The sequence below is a fragment of the Pseudonaja textilis genome, chromosome Z (assembly GCF_049901715.1).
Source record: "Pseudonaja textilis isolate UNSWEBS1 chromosome Z, rPseTex1.2, whole genome shotgun sequence".
In the NCBI taxonomy this organism is placed as follows: Eukaryota; Metazoa; Chordata; class Lepidosauria; order Squamata; family Elapidae; genus Pseudonaja; species Pseudonaja textilis.
This window is the reverse complement of record NC_142008.1, coordinates 103,515,336-103,537,749: the sequence shown is the minus strand read 5'-3', so window position 1 is coordinate 103,537,749 and position 22,414 is coordinate 103,515,336. Positions and strand designations below refer to the sequence as shown.

The 22,414-nt window shown below is 42.5% G+C and overlaps 1 protein-coding gene across 2 annotated transcripts in view; it reads left to right on the top strand.

Annotated features, from left to right (window-relative positions):
• Window positions 1-22,102, top strand: part of LOC113454414 (vomeronasal type-2 receptor 26-like) — a 40,013-nt gene extending 17,911 nt beyond the window's left edge. For both annotated transcript variants that reach the window (XM_087916419.1, XM_087916418.1), the window contains exons 2-5: window positions 11,589-11,815; window positions 12,108-12,335; window positions 18,976-19,102; window positions 20,575-22,102. In XM_087916419.1, coding sequence (XP_087772545.1) covers window positions 11,597-11,815; window positions 12,108-12,335; window positions 18,976-19,102; window positions 20,575-21,476 — 1,476 coding nt within the window. In that variant the 5' untranslated portion in view covers window positions 11,589-11,596 and the 3' untranslated portion in view covers window positions 21,477-22,102. The remainder of the gene's footprint in view (window positions 1-11,588; window positions 11,816-12,107; window positions 12,336-18,975; window positions 19,103-20,574) is intronic.
• The last annotated feature ends 312 nt before the right edge of the window (window positions 22,103-22,414 follow it).

Sequence of the window (22,414 nt, the reverse complement as noted above, 5' to 3'; positions counted from 1 at the left end):
TACATAACTTCCATTCGGATTCTGCTTGGTACATTCTAAAACTACACAATGTATTTTAAAAAGAAAAAATTATAAATTTATAACATAATTAAAACAACAATCCATACCAATTCGATTCTATCATTAATATTAATATTCATTTAAATCTTAAACATTTTACACATTACTTTTCAAATAAGTATCATATTTCTATGGAAACATTTATAAACTTCCCATAATTATTTCCCTCTCACTTCACTTATATTTTATGAAACGTTGAGTAGTTAAAATGTTCCCATTCCTTCCTAGTTCAAATCTCTCATTTACTTCATTTCGTTTATTTTGTTCACAAAAATTTCACTAAATTACACTATTTTATTCCACTTTTTAATCATATGTTGTTTCCAATTTTCTAACATTATTTCTATTACAAATATAACAATACAGTCTTATGTACTTTTACAGAATCCCTTTTTCAGTTAAATTTTCACCCATTATCTCTGAATAAATCCTGTTTCTTTACATCTTGCTCCAAATTTTCGTAACTTCTCTTCCCTTCCTTTTTCTCTTTCTTCTCTCTCCCCTTTTTACCTCCCTGTCTCTCCACCTCCATTTCCCTCTTCTGTATTCCCCTTTTCTGTTGCTTTCCAACTATATCTCCTTTTTCACATTATTTTTCCCTTTTTTGGCTGTTTCTTTAGGTCTTAAATTCTCCATTCTCTTCCCCCCCCTTTCCCTTTTCTTCCCCAGATAGAATTACTTGTTCATTAAAAATGGCTTCTTCTTTGTCCCAATCTTCTTGTTGTACAATCTTTTCTTGTTGTTTCTTGTAGACACCAATCGCCATTTCTAAGAATTGAAAGATGGAGCCAAAACAGCCCTTCCCTTCTTGTTCCTCTTCTTTATATTTTTTAAATTCAATTTTCAATTCATCCAGTTCATTCAGTTCATCCAGAGGTGATGCCATTGTAGAGTTTTTGTTTTTTAAAAACAACCCCCAGTTGTTTTTAGTCATTCAAATATGATTTCCCAAAGTCCCAAAATCAAGCAATCCAAATACACACAAGCTATTTCTTTTAACACTTTCTTCTTCTTTCACTTTCTCTTCTTGGGGTTACTATTTAGTTGCAAAGTTCCAGTTAAAATGTATCCTTTAGAAGTTTTACTAAGATTTAACTTTAAATTCTTTTGAATTCCAAGCAGTCTCCTCCTTTCAAGTCCTGCCCTTATTCTTTTCCTCTCCCTTCCCACTTATAGCAAAAAAAGGATTTTTTTAAGTGTTCAAAAATCTGTATTGTCCCTTTGGCCTTTAATTATATTTCCAGCTTAATTACCTGTTGGTGCCAAAGTGGATTTTTCCGATTTCTTTATTCAGATCTTCTCGTTATCAGCGTGAGGAAGGAGAGTGAAGAAAAAAAAACTTTCCCTTTTCACTTTCGTTCGCTGCTTCTGACTCTTCTTTGGGAGCGATGTATCTTTTGCAAAATTTAAATTCCAGGGTACCTTGGTTGTTACTTTTTGTCCTGGTCAGCCAAAAACTTTCATTTCTTAACTTCCTCGTGCACTTTCTTTTCTGGCTGAGTGCTTCTTTGAGTCAGCCATTTCTGACTGCCGCTCTTACTGCCTTTGGGAAAGAGAGTTTAGCCAGCTGAGGAGGAGAGGTGCGGCTCCCCTCAAACCCTGCTGGGTCTCCCCTGTCTTCACCACCTCTACGGGGTGGCTTAGCCCCAAAGCCAGCTGACTAGGGACACTCCAGCGGCAAGCCCAGGCAGAAACCGCGCACGATCGCGGATTCCTGCCTGCCTCCGAAGCCCTGCAAACCGGAACTCAAAAGTGATTTTTTTTTTAAATGAAAGTGCTTTGAAAGAGTTTGTTACCATTGGAAAAATATGTGGCTGAAATGATTGAAATTAATATTGTGTTCTAGCTTTAAAGATATTTGTTTATAAACTAATGTATCATTAGTATAGCATCACCAAATAAATTACCTAGAATGTATGAAAGTATTTTGAACCTTTGCTGGAAATGTAAACAATATGAAAGACATTTGATCATATTTGATGGATATGTAAAAAAAACTAATTTTGGATACAAATACAAGCATTAATTCAGAAGACTTTACAAATTAAAGTAAAACTGAAAGAAGATACCTTTCCTTTGGGACTAATGGAACTTTGTTTATATATGATAATTGCAGTGAAATTATTATCTCAAAAGTGGAAAGGCTATGTACTACTAATAAAAAGGATGATGATAGAATTTGCAGAAATGGCTCAGATAATCTGTTATTATTTAGTGTATGACATACAATGTCAGAGAAATCTTCACATGGTAGACACAATGCAGTCCTGATAGCCTAAATAGCCTAAATTGCTAAATTCATTCCTTGTGTACCTATCCTTAATGCACCACAGGTAGTGAAATAGCTTTAGAACAGTTAACTAGCTTGAGTGTTTGGGTTGCTGGCTCTTCCAGATTCCTCCATCAGTCTTGCCTTCCCTTGTGTCGTGATACCTCATGTCCAGCCAGTCCAGTGCCAGCTTCCAATCTTTGCACACATGAATGTAGCTAGTTCCCACCCCCCAAGTGGTACCTATTTATCTACTTGCAATATTGCATGCTTTTGAACTGCTGGATGGGCAGGAGCTAGTGATCGAGCAATGGGATTCACTCCATCTCACGGAGCCGGGCTTGAACCATTGGAGTAAGGACCATTTCTGGCCAGCAGATCCAGTGTCATTAAATCTCTGTACCACTATGTTTCCCAAAGAGAAATCCTCTTTGATTAGATAAAAACAATATCTATATTTATGATTGACTGTACTCCCCTTATACACTTTTTCATGAAACAGTTATGATTTCTGACTTTGATTATTAGAAAATATAGAATAGAAAATATATATGAATAGATATTTTGTAATGGTACATGTTTTCTGGTAAAGAAATTGAAAACTGCTTTCTATTTTCCCCCCCTCCCTCTCTCCCTTAAATTTTATGTAAAAAAAGATCTGGAACATAAATATATTCCATGGTTCCATAATTTTTAATATTCAGTCAAATGAGATACAAGGATTCCAGAAATATATTCAGCTGAGAAATCTTTGCATAGCTGTTTTAGGAATAAACATTAATATGTCATTTTCCAAATCGTGATATGCAGAATGAAAGTGATAATGTATGCTGGAGAAGAGAACTGGACCTCTTGCCTTCATCAACTTTTGGAATACATATTATTGTCCACAGTTACAATCCCTAAAACAAAATTTATGGTACAACCCTTGCTTTATATGGAATATTCTTATGTGGAATATTCTTATCAAGATCTAGACACAGAACAGCTACGGAGTGAATGAGTCTGAATCTTCTAAAAATGTAGCTTTGGCAGATATTGCCTTTCTTGAAATAGTTTTTTAGCATATGTAAAATTTTGGTTTAATGTATATAAGAGTTTTAAAACATAATGAAATAAACAGGAAATTATGTCCAGAAAGAATGAAAGAAGGGTTGAAGCAGGGTCTTGGTACAGTTGTGTCAGGATGGAAGATAAATCAGAATTTGGGTGGAGAAAGACGATTCATGGCCAGATAGACTTTCAAGTCTTTTATTGAAGACACTCTAAAGAATCACTGAGACATAAAGAGAGAAAGTAATCTCTTGGAGGTTCCTATTTGCAAGGAAACTTCCATAGATGAAGAAAAAATAAGTTGGTGTGGAAGATTTATGCAAGTAATAATTGCAATACTTATGATCTACGAGAAAAAAGTTAAGTGCATTCCAGAATGTGATTCTCTGAGTTGGACATTCTTTGAAACAATTGAGCAATGGTTATATTAAGTCTATGGAGGTACAAAAAATTCTGCATTTGAAATATATGTGACCAATTACATTCCTTTTTAATTTTGTATTTTTCTTTTCAATTAAATGTGCATGAATAAAAAATACAGTTGAAAATCTTTCAAGCATTATGTGGTGATCTTGGATCAACCACTGTGATGGAAATGTTGGAAAATAAGTGTGAAGAACCAAGAGTGCTACCTTATATTGATCAAAGGAGTACATACAGTATATTTGACAGTCATATTAGAATTAGAATAACAGAGTTGGAAGGGACCTTGGAGGTCTTCTAGTCCAACCCTCTGCTTAATCAGGAAACTCTATATACCACTTCAGACAAATGGTTATCCATTTTAAAAGCTTCCAGTATTGGAGCATTCACAATTACTGGAGGCAAGTTGTTCCACTGATTAATTGTTCTGTCAGGAAATTTCTCCTTAGTTCTAAGTTGCTTCTCTCCTTGATTAGTTTCCACCCATTGCTTCTTGTCCTACCCTCAAGTGCTTTGTAAATAGCTTGACTCCCGCTTCTTTGTGGCAGTCCCTGAGATACTGAAACATTGCCATCATGTCACCCCTAGTCCTTCTTTTCATGAAACTAGACGTACCCAGTTCCAGTAACTGGTCTTTATATGATTTAGCCTCCAATCCCCTAATCATCTTCGTTGTTCTTCTCTGCACTCTTTCTGGAGTCTCAACATCTTTCTTACATCGTGGCAACCAAAACTGGATGCAGTATTCTAAGTGTGGCCTTACCAAGGTATTATAAAGTGGTATTAACACTTTACGTGATTGTGATTCTATCCCTCTATGTAAACTATATGTAAAAGAGTTTCTCCTGTGTGTGTGTGTGTCCATGTATATATCTATATAAACTAGTCCACATCAATAAACCATAAGTCACAAGGTATACCAACATTCTGGAGGAAAAATGGTGGTGGTGGTGGGCAGGGGAGTGAGCATTCAACATAGGAAGGTAGCCCAGCAAAGAATCTCCGTGAATGTGGCCTTGGTAAACTAAGAGGTTGGTTGGAGAAATGAAAACAAAAAGAACCTTAGGTCAGCATCCTCCCCATCTTTGTTGGAAAGCAATGACAGAATTTGCAATCTAACATATCTGGAATTACTTCATTTAGCTGATATTTTTTGTGTTGCTATCATATGTCCCATTCTTGCTCTTGTAGTCCAGCACCTTGCATTTGTTTGTCTCGTTGCATTTTTTTTTTGCTTTCTCAAAAAAGTTAAGAAACTCATTTGAAGAAAAAGGAAGTAAACATATTTTCTTACTTTTTTCCAAGACATCTGCTGTTACAAAACCCTATTATTATCTTCCCTGTAATCTTTCAATAAGACCTCCATTGACTGTTAACCCTCCATGTTGCTTCCAACAACAGAAAGAGCAGAAAAGATAGCAGAGCCCTTCTGAGGCTGGTCCTAGCTTTTCTCTTCAGTTGTAAATCAGGTCCCAGGATTCAGTTAGGACACCACAACATTTAAATGCCATCATAAGAGGCTGCTAGACCTAGGACCATGCCCATGGCTCTTGTGTAGGAGATTATTTGTCTTCTGAATGGCAAGGTTTATAGGACTGATGTTCTTAGTACTGCTTCATGTGGTGCACCAAACACAGATCAATTTATGCAGCATCAACGAATTGCTCCACATCCCTCACCAGTATGATCAGCCAGGTGATTTAATCATTGGTGGGCTTACCTCTCATCTTCTATCTTCTCTTGACAATGAAGCCTTCACAGACTATCTACCCATCTCCAAAACTCTTAATCTCCTGTAAGATATTTTTAAAACATTGCTTCGTATAATTGACTAATTACCATGCCTATATATTTGATGTAAATGTCATTGTTTTGAATGCTAATTACTTCTGGATTAAAATGAAAATCCTATTAGGAAATATACTGCCTGCTACCCTAGAAATAGGAATATCTGCAATGTAACTAAAACGATTAGCTGTTGATTCCTTATGTTGTAAAGGTATAGGAAGCTGGCATGTTTTTCAGGAGCCTCTTTGGAACTAGATTCAGATGGAACAGTTTCATCTGAAATTTATTTTACTTTAAAGATATTGCTCCTCTCCACATAAATATATAAAGTTGCACACAGGATATTAAAAAAACCCACAATGACTATTATTATAGGGTGTAACATTGTGATAGAATGATTAACAGTGTAGAATTTAAATCTTGAGTTGAACACATTTCAATTAATTTTTGTTTTTTTACTAACAACCACTGAAATCAAAAGAATGCAAATGAATAGCATATCTTGATAGAAGATATGTGGGTCTGCAACAATTCCATTTAAACGTATAAAATTTATTTGAACCCATGGATTTTCTTCCTCTTCTGTATACTGTCCTTTAAAACAGTACAGTACAACAGTACAAATAAACAGTTTGCAAATTCAATCAACAAATTTTACATTAGGCAAACAAGAACATTACTAATATTTTTGTAGTAGGTGTTTGTGTCTTAAAATGATATGTCACAAGGTGAAATTTATTCAATTTACAGTATTTATAATTTCTACTATTTCTCCTGTGATGAAGGGAGGTTGATTGCTGTTTTCATTACTAGAAGTTAATGCTGATTGCTACTTCAAAAATCTTTTCTATTAGTCACAGTGTGCTAGGCAATCTGTTAATATAATTCTTTGTAGGTTATTTATTTATTAATTTCTATTTTATTTATAGAAATAAATAAAAAGTTTATTGTGTGATTATTATATTGCCTGTGATCCTATAATGAAATTAGAGCATATACTTAGTGTGTAATAGAGCTAACTACTAAATGAACATGTACAAATTATCAAAGGATACTGTATATACTGTTTATATTTATTTACTTAATATAAATACATTCCAGTTTGACTGCGATTTTTGACATTTATTCATTTATTTTAAAATGTAAATTCTCTTAAATGTACTGCCTTTATTTTGAGTGTTATCTCCTAGAATATATCATACCAGCACACAGGCATTTTAGAGTCTGTTACCCCCCAGTTTAAATAAAGAAATGATAACTGCTTGGATGCGCTATTCTCGTTCCAGGGTTGTGCCAAAGAATTATCAGCACATTCTGGCCTTGGTGTTTGCTGTCAAGGAAATCAATGGGAACCCCAATGTTTTACCAAATGCCACCTTGGGATTCCAAATCTGTGACAGTTACTTCAATGAAAGGATGACCCACCAGGCTACTCTTGGTCTTCTTTCTATTCATGATAGATTTGTACCCAACTACAGATGTAACATGCAGAAAAAAGTAATGGCAGTCATTGGAGGACTAGATTTTGATACATCCCTGCACATGTCATCAATCTTGATGATCTACAACATGCCCCAAGTATGAAATTAGCTTGGTGACTTCATACCTCATTTATTTTATTCCTTCTTTTAATCAAAAATTGTGTATCATTAGAGGAACTTGTAAACTTTTGTCAACAGTGACAGACGTTACTCCTTTGTCTTTCATTTTGGATCTACAACATTGTACTCGGAGTCAATGCAATTAGGGCGAAAATAATTAAACAGCTATGTCCAGCCCAATTTCTGCAAAAATACTGCATATCTTTAGGCATACATCATATCTCTAATAGTTTGAAATGCAGTCATTTTAGACTAATCAGATGAATAACCCAGCTTTAGTCTGTTGGGGAGATTTTACTTATAGGGGATATTTACCTATTATTGAGTGATCTTTTCCTCCACCCATCCTTGTGGTACCAGGAAATTATATCAACATGATATTTGCTATGCTCATTTCTGAATTATATTCTGACTCTTCATGTCCCTGCAATTACCTGACTTCTTTTTGTGATAAAAGATGACAAAATTGAAAACATTTACCCATCCTGGTGCTTCTTCTCTTTTGTGTCCCAACAAAAGGAAAAACGGTACTTTTATTTCTGACTTAAATAGGGACAACTTCAGCCAACCAGATTTATAGATTAGACTAAATGAAGGTGACATCAGATTGACATTAGGGCAGGGGGAAAAAGTTTGCAAGTAAAGAAGGGGGAAAAGTTTGCAAGTGAAGAAGGCCTCAAGACAAATTTCTTGTGTGTGCAAGCATACCTGGCCAATAAAGAATTCTATTCTATTCTATATCGTTCAATGGACCTGACTACTAGTATCCTTCATGTAGACATAAATAGGTCTTATTTCCCCCCACAGTTTTTTAGTAAATTGCCTGTTTCATAAACAGGCAAACAGCTACTAAGAATATAAAAGTGTGCGTGTGTGTATGTATGTAAATGTGTATGCATGCATGCATGCATATATATATATATATATATATATATATATATTTCTGAGGTTCTCGTGGGTATTTGTATGTGGATCTTAGGTTATTCAGGTTTTCTCCCGCGTAAGATTGGAAGTATCTAGGCGTTTCAATGAAGTCTCATTCATCATCTCAGGCTTGTGTCTTCGGCTCTGTGTTTCTCAGAGTAATGTGAGCTTGCAGCTGCTTCTTCCTTTTAACTGCTAGTGGGGGTGTGACTTGATTGGGTGGGGGCTTGGCTGTGTTCTGATTGGATGGGGGTGTGTTCTCGTTGGTTGGGGTTTGGCTGTATTATGATTGGTTGGGGGGTTGGGCCGTGTTCTGATTGGCTGGAGGTATGTTCTGTTCAGGTGGGGGCTTGGTTGTGCTCAGGTTAGTCTTAGTTGCTGGGGGATTTGAGCTGATGAGCTGTGATCCTGCTGTATGGCTTCGCGTTCGTGGTCGTTCTGCATCTTCATGGTGGGTATCAGTTTGCTTCATGTATGGCTCGGAGGGGTTTAGCGGGTAGTGATGCAGCTGCAGTGCAGCTTCTGGTTCGTGGTCGTGTCTCATCTTCTGTGTGGATGTGAGTCTGCTTTCTACGTGGAAGTGTGGTGGTAGTATCTTGTGTGGCCCTCATGGGTGTGGGTCTGGTGTCATTTTTCATGTTAGGTACTCGTCTGTTCATGAGGGCGGGTTTCCAAATGGCTGGTAGGCGGAAGGTGTCATCTCATTTATCCATGCTGTGTGGGCGTTTTTCTATCTCTATGGCTTCTCTGATTATTCTGTTGTTGAAGTGTTCAGTTTTGGTGATAGTTCTGGTATTTTTAAAGTCAATCTCATGTCCTGTGGCTTTGAGGTGTTGGAGCAGAAAAGAGGTCGGTTCTTCTTTTTTGATTGAGTTCTTGTGTTCTTCAATGCGTGTACTTATTCTTCTGTTAGTTTGTCCTATGTATGTGGTGGGGCAGGCGAGGGTTTTCTAACTTGATTTTGTCTTTAGGGTTTCTTAGGATGGTGGATATTTTTCTGTTTGTGCAGAATGCTGTTTTAATGTTGTGTTTTTGCAGGATCTTGCTGATTTTGTCTGTAGTGCCTTTTATATGTGGGAGGAGGGCTTTGCCATTCTCTTGTTCTCTGTCTTGGGTTTTGGTTGGGGTTTCTTTTAGGTGGGTAATCTTCTTTCTTTGGAATCCATTGGCTGTTAGTATGTTAGTGAGAGTGTGTAGTTCGGTTTTTAGATGTTGTTCGTCGGCTAAGCATTTTGTTCTGGAGATGAGTGTCTCGGCTACAGAATTGATCTGTGCTGGGTGGTGGTGTGAGAGTGCGTGTAGATAGTGGTTTGTATGTGTTTTCTTCTGGTAGATGGTGTGTCCTAGGGAGCCACTGGATTTTTTGTATACCAAGACATCTAGGAAGGGAAGTTGATTGTTAGCTTCTGTTTCCATGGTGAATTGTATTTTGGGGTGTAGGTTGTTGACGTGTGTGAGGAAGTTGTTCAGTTTTTCTTTCCCATGTGGCCAGATTATGAAGGTGTCATCTACGTATCTGAGCCAGAGTTTGGGTTTGTGATCATATTTTTCTAGAGCTTGTGTTTCAAAGTGTTCTATGTAGAGGTTTGCGATTACAGGTGAGAGGGGTGATCCCATGGGTGCTCCTTCTATTTGTTTGTATTTTTGTCTGTTGTAGGTGAAGTATGTATTGGATAGGCAGTGGTTGATCAGATCTAGGATGTGCTTGGGAGGGTTGTATTTCTTTTGGATGGCTGTCAAGGCTTCTTTTATTGGCACTTGGGTGAAGAGGGTTATGACATCGAAGCTCATTAGTAGGTCGCTGGGTTGTAAGTTTTGTTTCTTTATGATCTCGATGAACTGGAATGAGTTTCTTACGTGTGAGTTGATGGATTCTTCATAGGGATGTAGTTGTTTGGTGAGAAATTTGTAGAGGTGAGCCTATGGAGCTGACTATTGGTCTAAGTGGGGTTCCTTCTTCATGTATCTTGGGGAGACCATAAAAGTTAGGGCATCTGGATGATTTCTCTCTGGGTATGATTCTTTGCTGGATTTCTTCACTGATGGGGAGGCTTTTATTTTGGATCTGGTGGTTTTTTCTAGGTAGGTGGTGGGGTCTGTCTTTAGGGGTTTGTATGTGGGGACTTGGAGTAGGTTGGTTAACTTGGTTTGGTAATCAGATGTGTTCATAACCACTGTCACGTTGCCCTTGTCTGCTGGTAGGGTTATTATGCTGGTGTCTTCTTTCAGGTTACGTAGTGCAGTTGTTCTTCTTTGGATAAGTTGCTTTTGGGTGGTTTGCTAGTGCAGAGGATGTTGGTGATTTCAAGTCTGATTCTATTAGCATCATCAGGGTTGGTTTTGGTCAGGCTGGTTTCAACTCCACATATGATGGTTTCTGTGGAGATGTGTTTGGGAGCAACAGCAAAGTTGAATCCTTTCGAAAGAACCTTGGTTTCGGCTTCGGTGAGAATCTTGTCTGAGATGTTGTGCACTGTTTGTTTCATGTGTGGCTGTGAGGGGAGAGGAGTTTGTTTCTGGCATTGTTGTAGTTTTCTGAGTTTGTTGGTGTGTGTGTCTGTCTTGCGGGTGGTCTGTGTTTCGGCTCTCCAGACAGCGAGTTGTTTGGATTTGTCCCAAAGTAAGGTTTTTGTTTGCTACAATGTCATAAATAGGGCTATTGCAGTTATATCTTCATCTTTCAATAATAATGGACATTTTGTGGATTTTAGCCAATTTAGTACTAATGTATTACATCTTTATAATAGCTACTGTTTCTCCATTAATATAACAGTGTGCTAAATACAGATCCTATTTCATCTATCACAATTGTCAGAAATCATTACTCTTTGCCTCCTAGCTCAGTTATGGTTCTTTCGCTCCAGATGATCAAATTCAGGCACCTTTTTTCTACCGAATGGTTTCAAATGAAGCTCATCAACATACTGGCATTGTTGAATTACTTCTGTATTTTAGATGGAAATGGGTTGGATTTCTAGCTATGGATAATGAAAGCGGAGAGATATTTCTGCAGAAACTCCAGCTTCTTTTTTCCCAAAGAGGAAACTGTTATGCTTTTTCAGAAAGAATCCCTAAAGCCACTTATATAGAGGAATACATTAATATGCAGCAAAAGTGGATTCACATCTATCAAGTTATAATCAAAAGCAAAGCCAATGCTGTTGTTGTCTATGGAGAAATATTCTCCATGTTTTCTTTACAAACATTAATTGGATTGGGGGAAATGGAAAGTAAGACTCATTCATCCATGGGCAAGGTGTGGATTATGACTGCTCAGCTGGACTTTGCATCCACGTCCTATCAAATGAGGGAAGATACTCATGTTTTCCACGGTTCCATAAGTTTCACAGTTCCTTCTGGTGAGGTTCAAGGGTTCAAATCCTTTCTCCAACAAAGAGATATTTTTCAATCCAATGAAGACAGTTTTCTGGAGCACTTCTGGACACAAACATTTAGATGTTTATTTCCAGATTCCAAGATGGCGAAACATAACAGCGAAGCCTGCAGCGGACAAGAGAAACTGGAGAACCTTCCTTCCTTGGCCTTTGAAATGAGCATGACTGGCCACAGCTACAGTGTCTACAATGCTGTTTACGTTGTGGCACATGCTTTACATGCCTTGTACCAGTCCAAGTCCAAACACAGAGCAGTAATGGAAAGGGAGAAACTGAAGTTTCGGGATCTGCATGCTTGGCAGGTGAGTCCTTTTCTTAGAGAGAACCAGAGTTGCAAAATAATGCTCCACAGTGTGATGTGCACTTCTTTCCTCCCACCAAGCAGATTTGCTTACAGATTCATGTCCCTTCACCACAATACAAGTATCACAACTGTTATTGGAGTTTCTGCACTGAACATGCTATCCTCTATTAGTGACTATCTGCTGTGGTGAGAAAACTTGATGATTCACGAATTTGAAAAAAGTTCCTTCAAACTTTGGATGGAAAAACTAACTAAACTATTTCTTTGTGTCTATGTCTTTTCCAATGCAGCTGCATCCCTTTCTTCAGTGGGTGACATTTAACAACAGTGCCAGAGAAACAGTGTTTTTGGGGAAGCACAAAGAGTTAAATACTGGATTTGATATCACCAACTTAGTCATTTTTCCAAATAATTCCTTTATGAGAGTCAAGATTGGAAGAGTTGATGTGATGGCTTGCCCAGGCAAGAGAGTGACGATTGATGAGAAGAAAGTGGTGTGGCACCATAGCTTTCACCAGGTAGGACACAGATAGATGGAGACTGGACACAAACCTGAGAGATGAATCAAAGTGCCATTTATTACTCTTTTCAAAGAATTGCAGTAAAGCACAGGAGTAGTATGTGGTAAATAAATGAGTGCAAAAATGGATCTCTGAGACAATGTGTAACTTGAGAGTAATGTCTCATATGCAGCTATCCAGCCCCCAAAATGGGGCAGTTGCTAAATAGTTGAATTTTGATCAGGTGACTAGGAGGATGTTGCAATGTTTATAAGCATGTTTACATGTTGTAAGTCTCTTTATAACTTCAAATGGTCACTGAACAAATGGTGATATTGAGGACTATATGTAATGCTGCTAATTGTTTTCTGACATTCTTCTTCAAGAAAATATCTCAATCTTAAACAATTGAGAAACAACAACTATTGAAAAAAAAGCATTATTAAAAATGTTATGTTCAACTTCTTTGGTTGTGAAAGAAAACAATTCTTCCAATCTAAATTTCTTCAGTTCTCCATAGAGCTGCTACGAGCATCCAGGATGGGAGGTGCACCAGTCTCGGCTCTCACAGGCTGAGCTTGAAATTGAGGAACGCCTCTCTCCATCACGTGGTCCACTCGGCGTTCCCCAGTTTTTAGCTCAGCCTCGTGACAGTCGGGCTGCTTTTCCTTAGCTCTTGGCCAATCCAGCTTTTTTCGCAGATCTTCTATCAGATTGGACCCTTATTTTCAACTTGCGCAGTGGATTTGAGGTTTGAGCTCCCTAGGGAGTTTTTTCTCCCCTTCTAATCATATGGGGGGCAATTTAATCTGTTTCTAGGGGCAGAATCCGGCGCTTCGAGTGTCTCCCCCACCCCATCTTCTGTCGCTCCTTTGCTCAGCGCGAAGCCGCTTCGTTCCTACCTTTTTCCTTTCATTGTTTCCCCTCTGCGAACGCCGTCAATAGCCTAGGGGAGATCTTCTTCCCCTGCTCCTCCCGTCATTTGTGGCCTTCAGGCCTCCTCTCAGGGAGATTACCGCTGCTGAGAGTCGTTTCGCATAGCTCGCGGCCGCCATTTTGGGCGCCGCACGGCGTCCGCCATCTTGGGTGTGCCCAGGGGTCTCCCGCCATTTTGAACGTGGCCGCATGGCCGATCGCCATTTTTTCTGGGCCTTGTCTGGCAGGCTGCGTGTCTAAGCAATCCCTAGATAGTTCCCTAGGACTGCCTATATTCTAGCTCGCGTCTTCAAGGCCTTATGCAAAGGTTTCGAGCATTACAGGGTCTGTTGGCTCCACAGCCTCCTCAGCTGGCGAAGTAGCAGCATTGACATCCCCCCCCCGGTTTTCGTCTGGGGGACAGCTGCACGGGCGTTCCTTTTGGCTGATTGGATAGGGCTAGTCCCTGCTTACTCATTTTAATAGCTTACAAAAAATTTTGACCAAAAGGGGTGTGTGAAACAATCGTGGTGATACCCGGCCTTGGTGTAGGCTGCATCCAGACGAGCCAACCGTCTCATATTAACTCAAAAAATTTTTTTTCCTTCCAGTTTTTTCTAGATGGCAGATGACAGAGTTTCACGTGGCACTTCTTTGAAGGCCAAGTCAAAATCTCATTACCTGCACAACCAGGCACAGGAAGCTTCCAAAGCCTCCCAGAAGGATGCCCTCAGACGTCACAGGGCACTTGAGAAAGAAATAGATAGGCGGTCTAGAGAGTCAAGCTCCATGCCTCTGGCTCCTTCCACCTCCACCCCCTCAATCTCCACCCATCCTCCTCCCCCCCCTCCTGCTCATTCCTCAGCCTCACAGCCTAGGCAGGCTCCTGAAGCTACCTTCACCCCCACTGCTGCTGGCCTGCGCCCGGAAGAGCCTCCCCAACCTCCTATGGCAGAAATTCCTGAGAACATGAAACTATGGATGGAGTTTGCCATCCGGCAAGGAATCGCGCAAGGGCTCCAGCAGATGGCCGGTCCGGCCCCACGGCCTGCAGCCCCTGAAGTTCACACACCATCTGTCAGATCGCTCTCCAGATCAGATCCCTCGCATGGTCAGGTAGTATCCCAGAGGGAATTGCCTCTCTCTCTGGGGATAGAGGAGATGGAGGCACAGGAGCTTGGGGGTCCCACCCAATTTGGGGAAGAGGAAGATCTTGACTTGGGGTCCATCATTTGCAGCGAGCCCCTCTCGGGAGCAGACCCACTGGAGGAGGACATGTCAGAGGACGAAGGCCTCACCCCGGACCAGCCCACCTTTGTGGGGCTGTTCAAACCGCACCTGTTCAGGTCAATTCTTTTCAAGGCAAAAAATACCTCCAGCCTGACCCCTCACACACCATCAGCCTGTAGCCTCGGGGGTGCCTCTCGACTCCATCTTTTCTCAGCCCGTGGTGGAGACTGATGTCATTCTGGTTCCACCTATCTTCTCCAACCCGGTCTCCAGACAACTAGCCTCCTCGGGGCCCCCTCCCCCCCTTCCAGTCAGGACAAGCGCTTCTTTAACCTTGACCCGGAATTCTCCCTCATGCTCGATCCCCCCTCTGTTGATGATCCTATTGTGGGTCTAGCTTCCTCCTCGATCCCTAGCGATGCCCTAGAGGCACTCAAACCAGAGGACAAGCGAGCCGAGCTGGCCCTGCGCTGTGCTCACCAATCCGACGCTTGGGCTATTAGAGCTTCTATTGCTGTGTCCTTCTTTACCAGATCCTCGATTAAGTGGCTTCGGCAGCTTAAACAGCACGTCCCTGCAGCCAACCTCAGGGCGCAGCAGGACATCGCTAAGCGCACGGCCGCGGCCGAGTTCTCGGCCGACGCTACCTTCCAAGCCGTGAAATTTTCCACCAGAGCCATATCGTCTCAGGTCACTGCTCGCCGCTTGCTTTGGCTCCGCCACTGGCAAGCAGACGTCAAGAACAAAGCAAAGCTGGCATCAGCTCCCATTTCGGGGGGGAAACTGTTTGGATCGGTTCTCGACCCCTTCCTGGCCAAGACCCACAACAAACGCAAATACCTTCCTTCGCTTTTCGGAGGCCCGACCCCAGAGGTCCCTCCCCTCTTTTGGTCGAGGTTCCTTTCGACCCTCCTCTCAGGCCTCCTTCCCCCGAGATACCTCCAATCCCCTCCTACAGACCCCTCCTCCGCACGACCGGTCGGACCCATCCGACAGGCCCAGAAGAGGTGGTCCCTACAAAAGGTCCTTCCGGGATCCGGGAGCAGGCCCTTCCGTCGCTCAAGATAATTCAATCCCCCCATAGGCGGCCGCCTCAAGCATTTTGCTAGTCGATGGGAGGCCAGCACTACCGATGCATGGGTTCGCCTTGGCCTTGCACTTGAATTCCAGTCCCCCCTCCTGAATTTTTCATGTCCTCCCCTTTCCAAGAACCCTACCAAGAGGGCCCTTATGGACGCCACCATTAACCATCTCCTTGACATAAAGGCTATCCAGCCCGTCCCCGCAGCTGAACGGGGACGAGGCTTCTATTCCCACTTGTTTGTAGTACCCAAACATTCGGGGGGTTGGAGGGCTATCCTAGATTTAAAAAGACTGAACCGCTACCTTGCCCCTCGTAAATTTAAAATGCACACCTTGCAGTCTATACTTCTGGGAACCCAGCGAGGGGACTGGCTCACCTCAATTGACCTCTCCGAGGCATACTTACACATTGCAATTCGTCCTTCCCACTACAAGTTTCTGCGCTTTTCCTACAATAAACAGCATTTCCAGTATGTTGCACTTCCCTTTGGTCTGTCCTCCGTCCCCAGGGTTTTCACCAAGGTTTTGGCGGCCCTCGCCGCCCATCTGAGATCCTTCCCTGTCCGTCTCCACTGTTACTTGGACGACATCCTCATCCTCTCCTCCTCAAAGGTTCAGGCCCAATGAGATACTAGGTTAACCCTTACCACCCTTCAGGACCATGGGTTCCTGATAAATTGGAGGAAAAGTCACCTTTCCCCCTCTACCCGACTTACTCACTTGGGGGCAGTGATCGACACCACTCAGGAACTGGTCTTCCTGTCCCCGGACAGGTGGCTCAGTATCCAACAATCCATCAGGCACGTCAGGCGGGCAAGGAAAGTGTCGCTTTTAGAATTGTCAAAACTGTTGGGGAAGCTTGTTTCATGCATATCTATTATCCCTTGGGCCCGTTTCCATACCAGGTCCCTTCAATGGTTTCTGCTGCCGCATCAGCGATCAGGAAGGAGCAACTCACGACTCCTGGTCAGAGTTCCTCCAAGAGTTCTCATGTCCCTCCTTTGGTGGACCAGGCCGGCCATCAACAAAGGCCACTTCTTCAAGGAACCCGACCGGTTAACTGTCACCACAGACACGAGCCTCCTCGGATGGGGCGCTCACGTCCTCTCCATCTCGTCCCAGGGCAAATGGTCGGCAACAGAACAACTCTGCACTATAAATTGGCTGGAGCTCCACACCATCTACATGGCGCTTCGCAGCTTCCTACCCCAGGTACGCAGGCGTCACATCTTGGTCCTTACAGACAACATCACGGCGAAGGCCCATATCAACAGGCAGGGGGGCACCCAGTCATTAAGGCTCATGAGAGAGGCCGAACGTCTGTGCTGTTGGGCGGAATCGAACCTGTCTTCCATCAAGGCAGACCACATATCAGGGACCTTAACATCCAGGCAGATTGGCTCAGCAGAGCCACCCTAGACCAAACAGAATGGCACCTCCACCCCTCCCTATTCAGGGAGGCAGTCTCAATCTTCGGTCTCCCCATGGTGGATCTTTTTGCATCCACCCTCAACGCCCAACTACCAAGGTTCTTTTCCAGATACCGCTCTCACGGGGCGGAGAACCACAATGCCCTCCATTGCCCTTGGCCCCCAGGGCTCCTTTATGCCTTTCCCCCCCTGACCCTCATCCCCAGGGTGATACACAAGTTGATCCTGGAACAAGCAGAGATTCTTCTGGTAGCCCCTTATTGGCCCAGACGCCCCTGGTTTGCGGACCTTCGCAACCTCTCGGTGGCCCCTCCCTGGAGAATCCCTTCCGACAAGATCTCCCTGTCCCAGGGCCCTCTTTTACACCCGAACCCCCAATGGCTCCAATTAGCCGTCTGGAGGTTGAGCGGGACCGCCTAAAGAGAAAGAATTTTTCCAGCCAGGTCATAGACACTATTCTGGCAGCCAGACGGCCCTCGACCACACGAATCTACAATGCTACGTGGGTCGCCTTTCGTACCTGGGCTCTCAAACTTCAGATCAATCCCCTCTCTCCCTCCATCGCTCAGGTCCTGGAATTTCTTCAGGAGGGTCTCAACAAGGGTCTGTCCACCAACACCCTAAGGTGTCAGGTCGCGGCCCTGGCAACCGTTGTTTCCTCAGATAATGGGGGCCCCCTCTCCCATCACCCCCTCATCTGGACCTTCCTCAGGGGAGCTTCCAATCTCCACCCTCCGACTATACACAGTTTTCCCACCTGGGACCTCAACAAGGTCCTGGTCTCTCTTACCAAGCCCCCCTTTGAACCCATCAGGGAGGCTTCCCTGCAGTTCCTCACCCTCAAAACTGTTTTTCTTGTGGCTATCACATCCGCTCGTCGGATTTCGGAGATGGCAGCCCTTTCCATCAGACAGGACCTATGTATCTTCCATTCAGATAGAGTCTTTCTCCGACCTGATCCTACCTTCCTCCCAAAAATCAACTCAGCATTTCACAGAGCTCAGGAGCTCATCCTCCCGAACTTCTGCCCCAACCCCTCTCGAGAGAGGGAGAGACAGTGGCACACCCTCGACGTGAGGCGCGCCTTAAGAATATACATCAAGCGCACCCAACCATTTCGCAAGTCAGAGGCCTTATTTGTGTCCTTTCAGCCCACGTCCCTCGGCCACAAAGTGACTCCACAACCGTGGGCCGTTGGATTAGGGCTGCCATCGCTAAGGCCTACCAGACACAGGCCCTTCCTGTCCCTTCTGGCGTTACCGCCCACTCGACTAGAAGTGCGGCTACTTCTGCTGCTTGGGCCACCCAAACCTCAATAACCGATATCTGCAGGGCTGCCACCTGGGCATCCCCATCCCCTTTTATCAAACATTACAAGATCCATGTGTTCGCCTCTGCTGAGGCTTCCTTTGGTAGGCGGGTCCTTCAGCGGGTCCTTGAGGTTCCAGGGGAGATTCCACACCATACGGGAACCCGCCCGCAGGACTCGCCAAGCTTTGGTATGTCCCATCCTGGATGCTCGTAGCAGCTCTATGGAGAAGGGGCGTTGGTTCTTATCTGATACGCTGCTTCTCGTAGACCTGCATAGAGCGTCCAGCCCCACCCATTAACCCGTCTGGTGGGGAATCTCGTTTCGGCCAAACAAATACTTTTTAGTTAGGATGAGAATAGGGCCTTCCTTCTCATCTTCACAAAACTGGGGAACCCCAAAAGACCCACGGGAAAGGAAAGCCCCAACCCCCCCAACCCCACCCCCACCAGGCGAGAACCAAAAACACCCCCCCCCCCCCCGCCCCCCACCAAAGTAAAAAAAAAAAAAAAAAAAAAAAAAAAAAAAAAACCAACAAACCCCGAAAAACCCCCCCCCTTTCATTAAAGTGTTGATGATCTAATTGTAAAACCTGACAGTGGAAACAATCGACCCGTGGCCATCTATTGTATGAAATATGAGCATTTATGTTATTTATGATTTATGCCCATATTTTTCTTCAAATGGACAGGTACCACCTGTTTCTGTATGTAACCCAAACTGCCTTCCTGGTTCCAGCAAAAAGAAGAAGGAAGGGGCAAAATTTTGCTGCTATGATTGTTCTCCATGTCCTCTAGGCAAGGTTTCACCTGAGAAGGGTAAGAGACACCAGAGTGGGCTTGTCCACAATGCATTCTTAAGCTGTCAGCCTCTCATGCATAGGCCAGTTCTTTGGCCAGGGTAACAAGTTGTGTACCTCCCAGAGAATACTTATCCAAGTTGGTGCATTTCCCTTTTTTCTCTGCCATGAAATGAAGTATCAATCACTTTCCCTTTCTATAGTTGTTCTTTGAAGACTGTGGTCTCCAAGGTGAGACCCTTTGTACAAGCTAACCTCCACTATAATAAGACAATTTTTCTATAGCCCACTTGAATTCAGTGCCCAGAATAAGATAATCTCAGCTGATAAACAATCCTTTGATCCATGGGAAGACTAGTAAGCAATAACAATAGCACTTAGACTTATATACCACTTCACATTGCTTTACAGCTTCTCTAAGTGGTTTATAGAGTCAGCATATTGCCCCAAACATTATGTCCTTATTTTACCTATCTCGAAGGATGGAAGACTGAGTAAACCTTGAGCCGGGGAGAATTGAACTGCTGACCATCAGCAGAATTAGCCTGCAATACTGCATCATAACCACAGCACTACCACAAGTCAGCACGTACAACTGCTAAAATAATAGAGAATACTCAAGAAATGGTTACTTTCAATCTCAAACAATTTAAACTTACTAAGGGCTCCTGTCTGACTGGCAACTCTTGTTAAATGTATAGTACCCATTGCATCTTCTGGTGGAAAACAAGGGAGGGAGGGAGGGAAGGAGGAATGAGAAAGGAAGGAAGGAAAAAAAGAAAGAAACAGAAAGGAAGGAAGGAAGGAAGGACAGAAGGAAGGGAGGGAGGGGACTACAATTTTATCTTTCATCTAGTTAAAAATGTCCATCATTACTCCTCCTTCATAAAATTAAAAGTTTTTTGCTAATGTAGTAGTTGAGCTGAATAAATCTTTATTTGGCCTTGGTCTCCTGTTCTTACCTCAACTCAATTATGGGGAATCAAGCACAACATATGCAGACAACTAAATGGTACAGAAACAGGAGAAATGGGATCAGCTAGAAGACTCACCACTTCATTGGCTCACTAGTTGAATTAAAAACAAAAAAGGAAAATCTACCACAACAGCAGTGATCATTTCAGAAGTGACCAGATAGCTCTTCATCCAAATACAAAATAGCCATTCAGCATTGCAGGAAGCGTATCAGAGCTCAGAGTAGATGGTGTGAAACAAAATGCCCCTTGAAATGAAGCACACACTTGCTTTTGCTATAAGACATTGCTTTTGATATGCAGCAAGAAGTGTGTGTGTGTGTGTGTGTGTGTGTGTGTGTGTGTGTAGTCCTTCCAATGGGTGGAAGGAGGTGTTGGATGGTGTTGCACATTTCTGCCCAGCAAAATAGTAGCTTAATTTTCTGTTGGAAAGCCTGGTTGAGTGGATGATTCCAGAATTTTCCATAGACACATTGAAATTAACTTAGTCTACTTTGTTTGCACCTCTTCTTTCTAGACATGGATGTATGTACCATGTGTCCAGAAGATCACTATCCAAACAAGAATAAATCTCATTGTATTCCGAAGACAATCAACTACCTCTCATTGAAAGAACCTCTGGGGATAAGCTTATCTTTTTTTGTTGTTTTATTTTCTCTGCTCACAGTCCAGGTCCTGGTCATCTTCATTAAGCATCAGGACACACCAATTGTCCGGGCCAACAACCGGGATCTGACCTATGCTCTCCTCTTCTCCCTCCTGCTCTGCTTTCTCTGCTCCTTCCTTTTCCTCAGCCCACCCAGAAAAGTGACCTGTCTCCTCCAGCAAGTGGCTTTTGGATCCATTTTCACCCTAACTGTTTCCTGCATCTTGGCCAAAACCATCACTGTGGTTCTTGCCTTCATGGCCACCAAACCAGGATCCAGAATGAGGAAATGGATGGGCAAGAGACTGGCCATTTCCATTGTGTTTTATTGTTCTCTTTTCCAAATAGGCCTTTGTATTTTATGGTTGGGAATCTCCCCACCTTTCTTGAATCAAGACACGCAGTCCATTTTTGGAGAAATAATACTTGAATGCAATGAAGGATCAGCCATCATGTTTTACTGTATGTTAGGTTACATGGGCTTTCTAGCTACAATCAGCTTTGTTGTAGCCTTTTTAGCTAGGAAATTGCCTGACAGTTTTAATGAGGCCAAATTCATCACCTTCAGCATGTTGGTCTTTTGTAGTGTTTGGGTATCATTCGTTCCCGTCTATTTAAGCACAAAAGGGAAATACACAGTCGCTGTGGAGATCTTCTCCATCTTGGCCTCCAGTGCTGGTTTACTTGGTTCTATCTTTGGCTCCAAGTGTTACATTATAATATTCAGACCTAATTTAAACAATAAGGAGCAACTAATAAAGCGGAAATGCTGATGAAGTTTCCTATCTTTTTTTTCAAATGACCTCCAGCTGCAGAACTTGAATTGTGGTATATGTGTGTGAGCACTTTGGCTGAACTGTCCAGTACCCAAATCAGGCTTTTTCATAGGGACTATATCACAGGCACCACAAATTACTGAGTTTTAGTGGTCTTATTGAATTCTGGTGGAATTCAGATTTGTTCTGCCAAGATTTAGGATTGAATTCATTTCAGAAGTTCAGGTGTCATTGTATTATCCTTGAGAAAAGGGTATGTATTGCATTGCATCTTTTAATTCCCAATGCTAAGTTTTCCCCCATGAAAATCCTATCCTGTATAGTTTGACCTGGGGAGCATATAGCTGTAGAGTATGTATAGATCTGTTGGTAGTACAGTATACTAATCCTACTAATCTTAGTGCACTTTGACTCTATGCACACTATGTCATCTGACAGCATCACTTCTGCCTACATTCTGCCAGTATATTTTGCCACTGGGATAGCTAAGTATGCAGTGTCCTTCATCAGCCTCAAGAAGTTGATTTAGCTAGTGACTTAAAACATGGAAAACATCTAACATGGAAGAAACCATCTTTCTGTGCCAGTGAGAACTATAGCACCACCCTAAATGTTCTCTGCAATATATCAGTATCCTGCAAGAGGAATCTGATCCATGCTGCCCAGGTCTTTTGAATCCCACTGTACAGCAAAATCTGAGATGGATGTGGCATAGCAATAAATGAAACATTTCCAACACTACTACAGCACACATAGCATAAACACATGACATTATAGACAATGGCAATGGCATATCCCTGCTGTCCTGAGACTTCCATTGTCCCGACCACAGGATGCTTTTTAGATTAGACACTAGATGCTTTGTATTGAGCTGATGCACAAAGGAATCAAAAGCAAGGAAGTTCTTAGCAAGAGGAGGATTGTGCAAAGTGTGG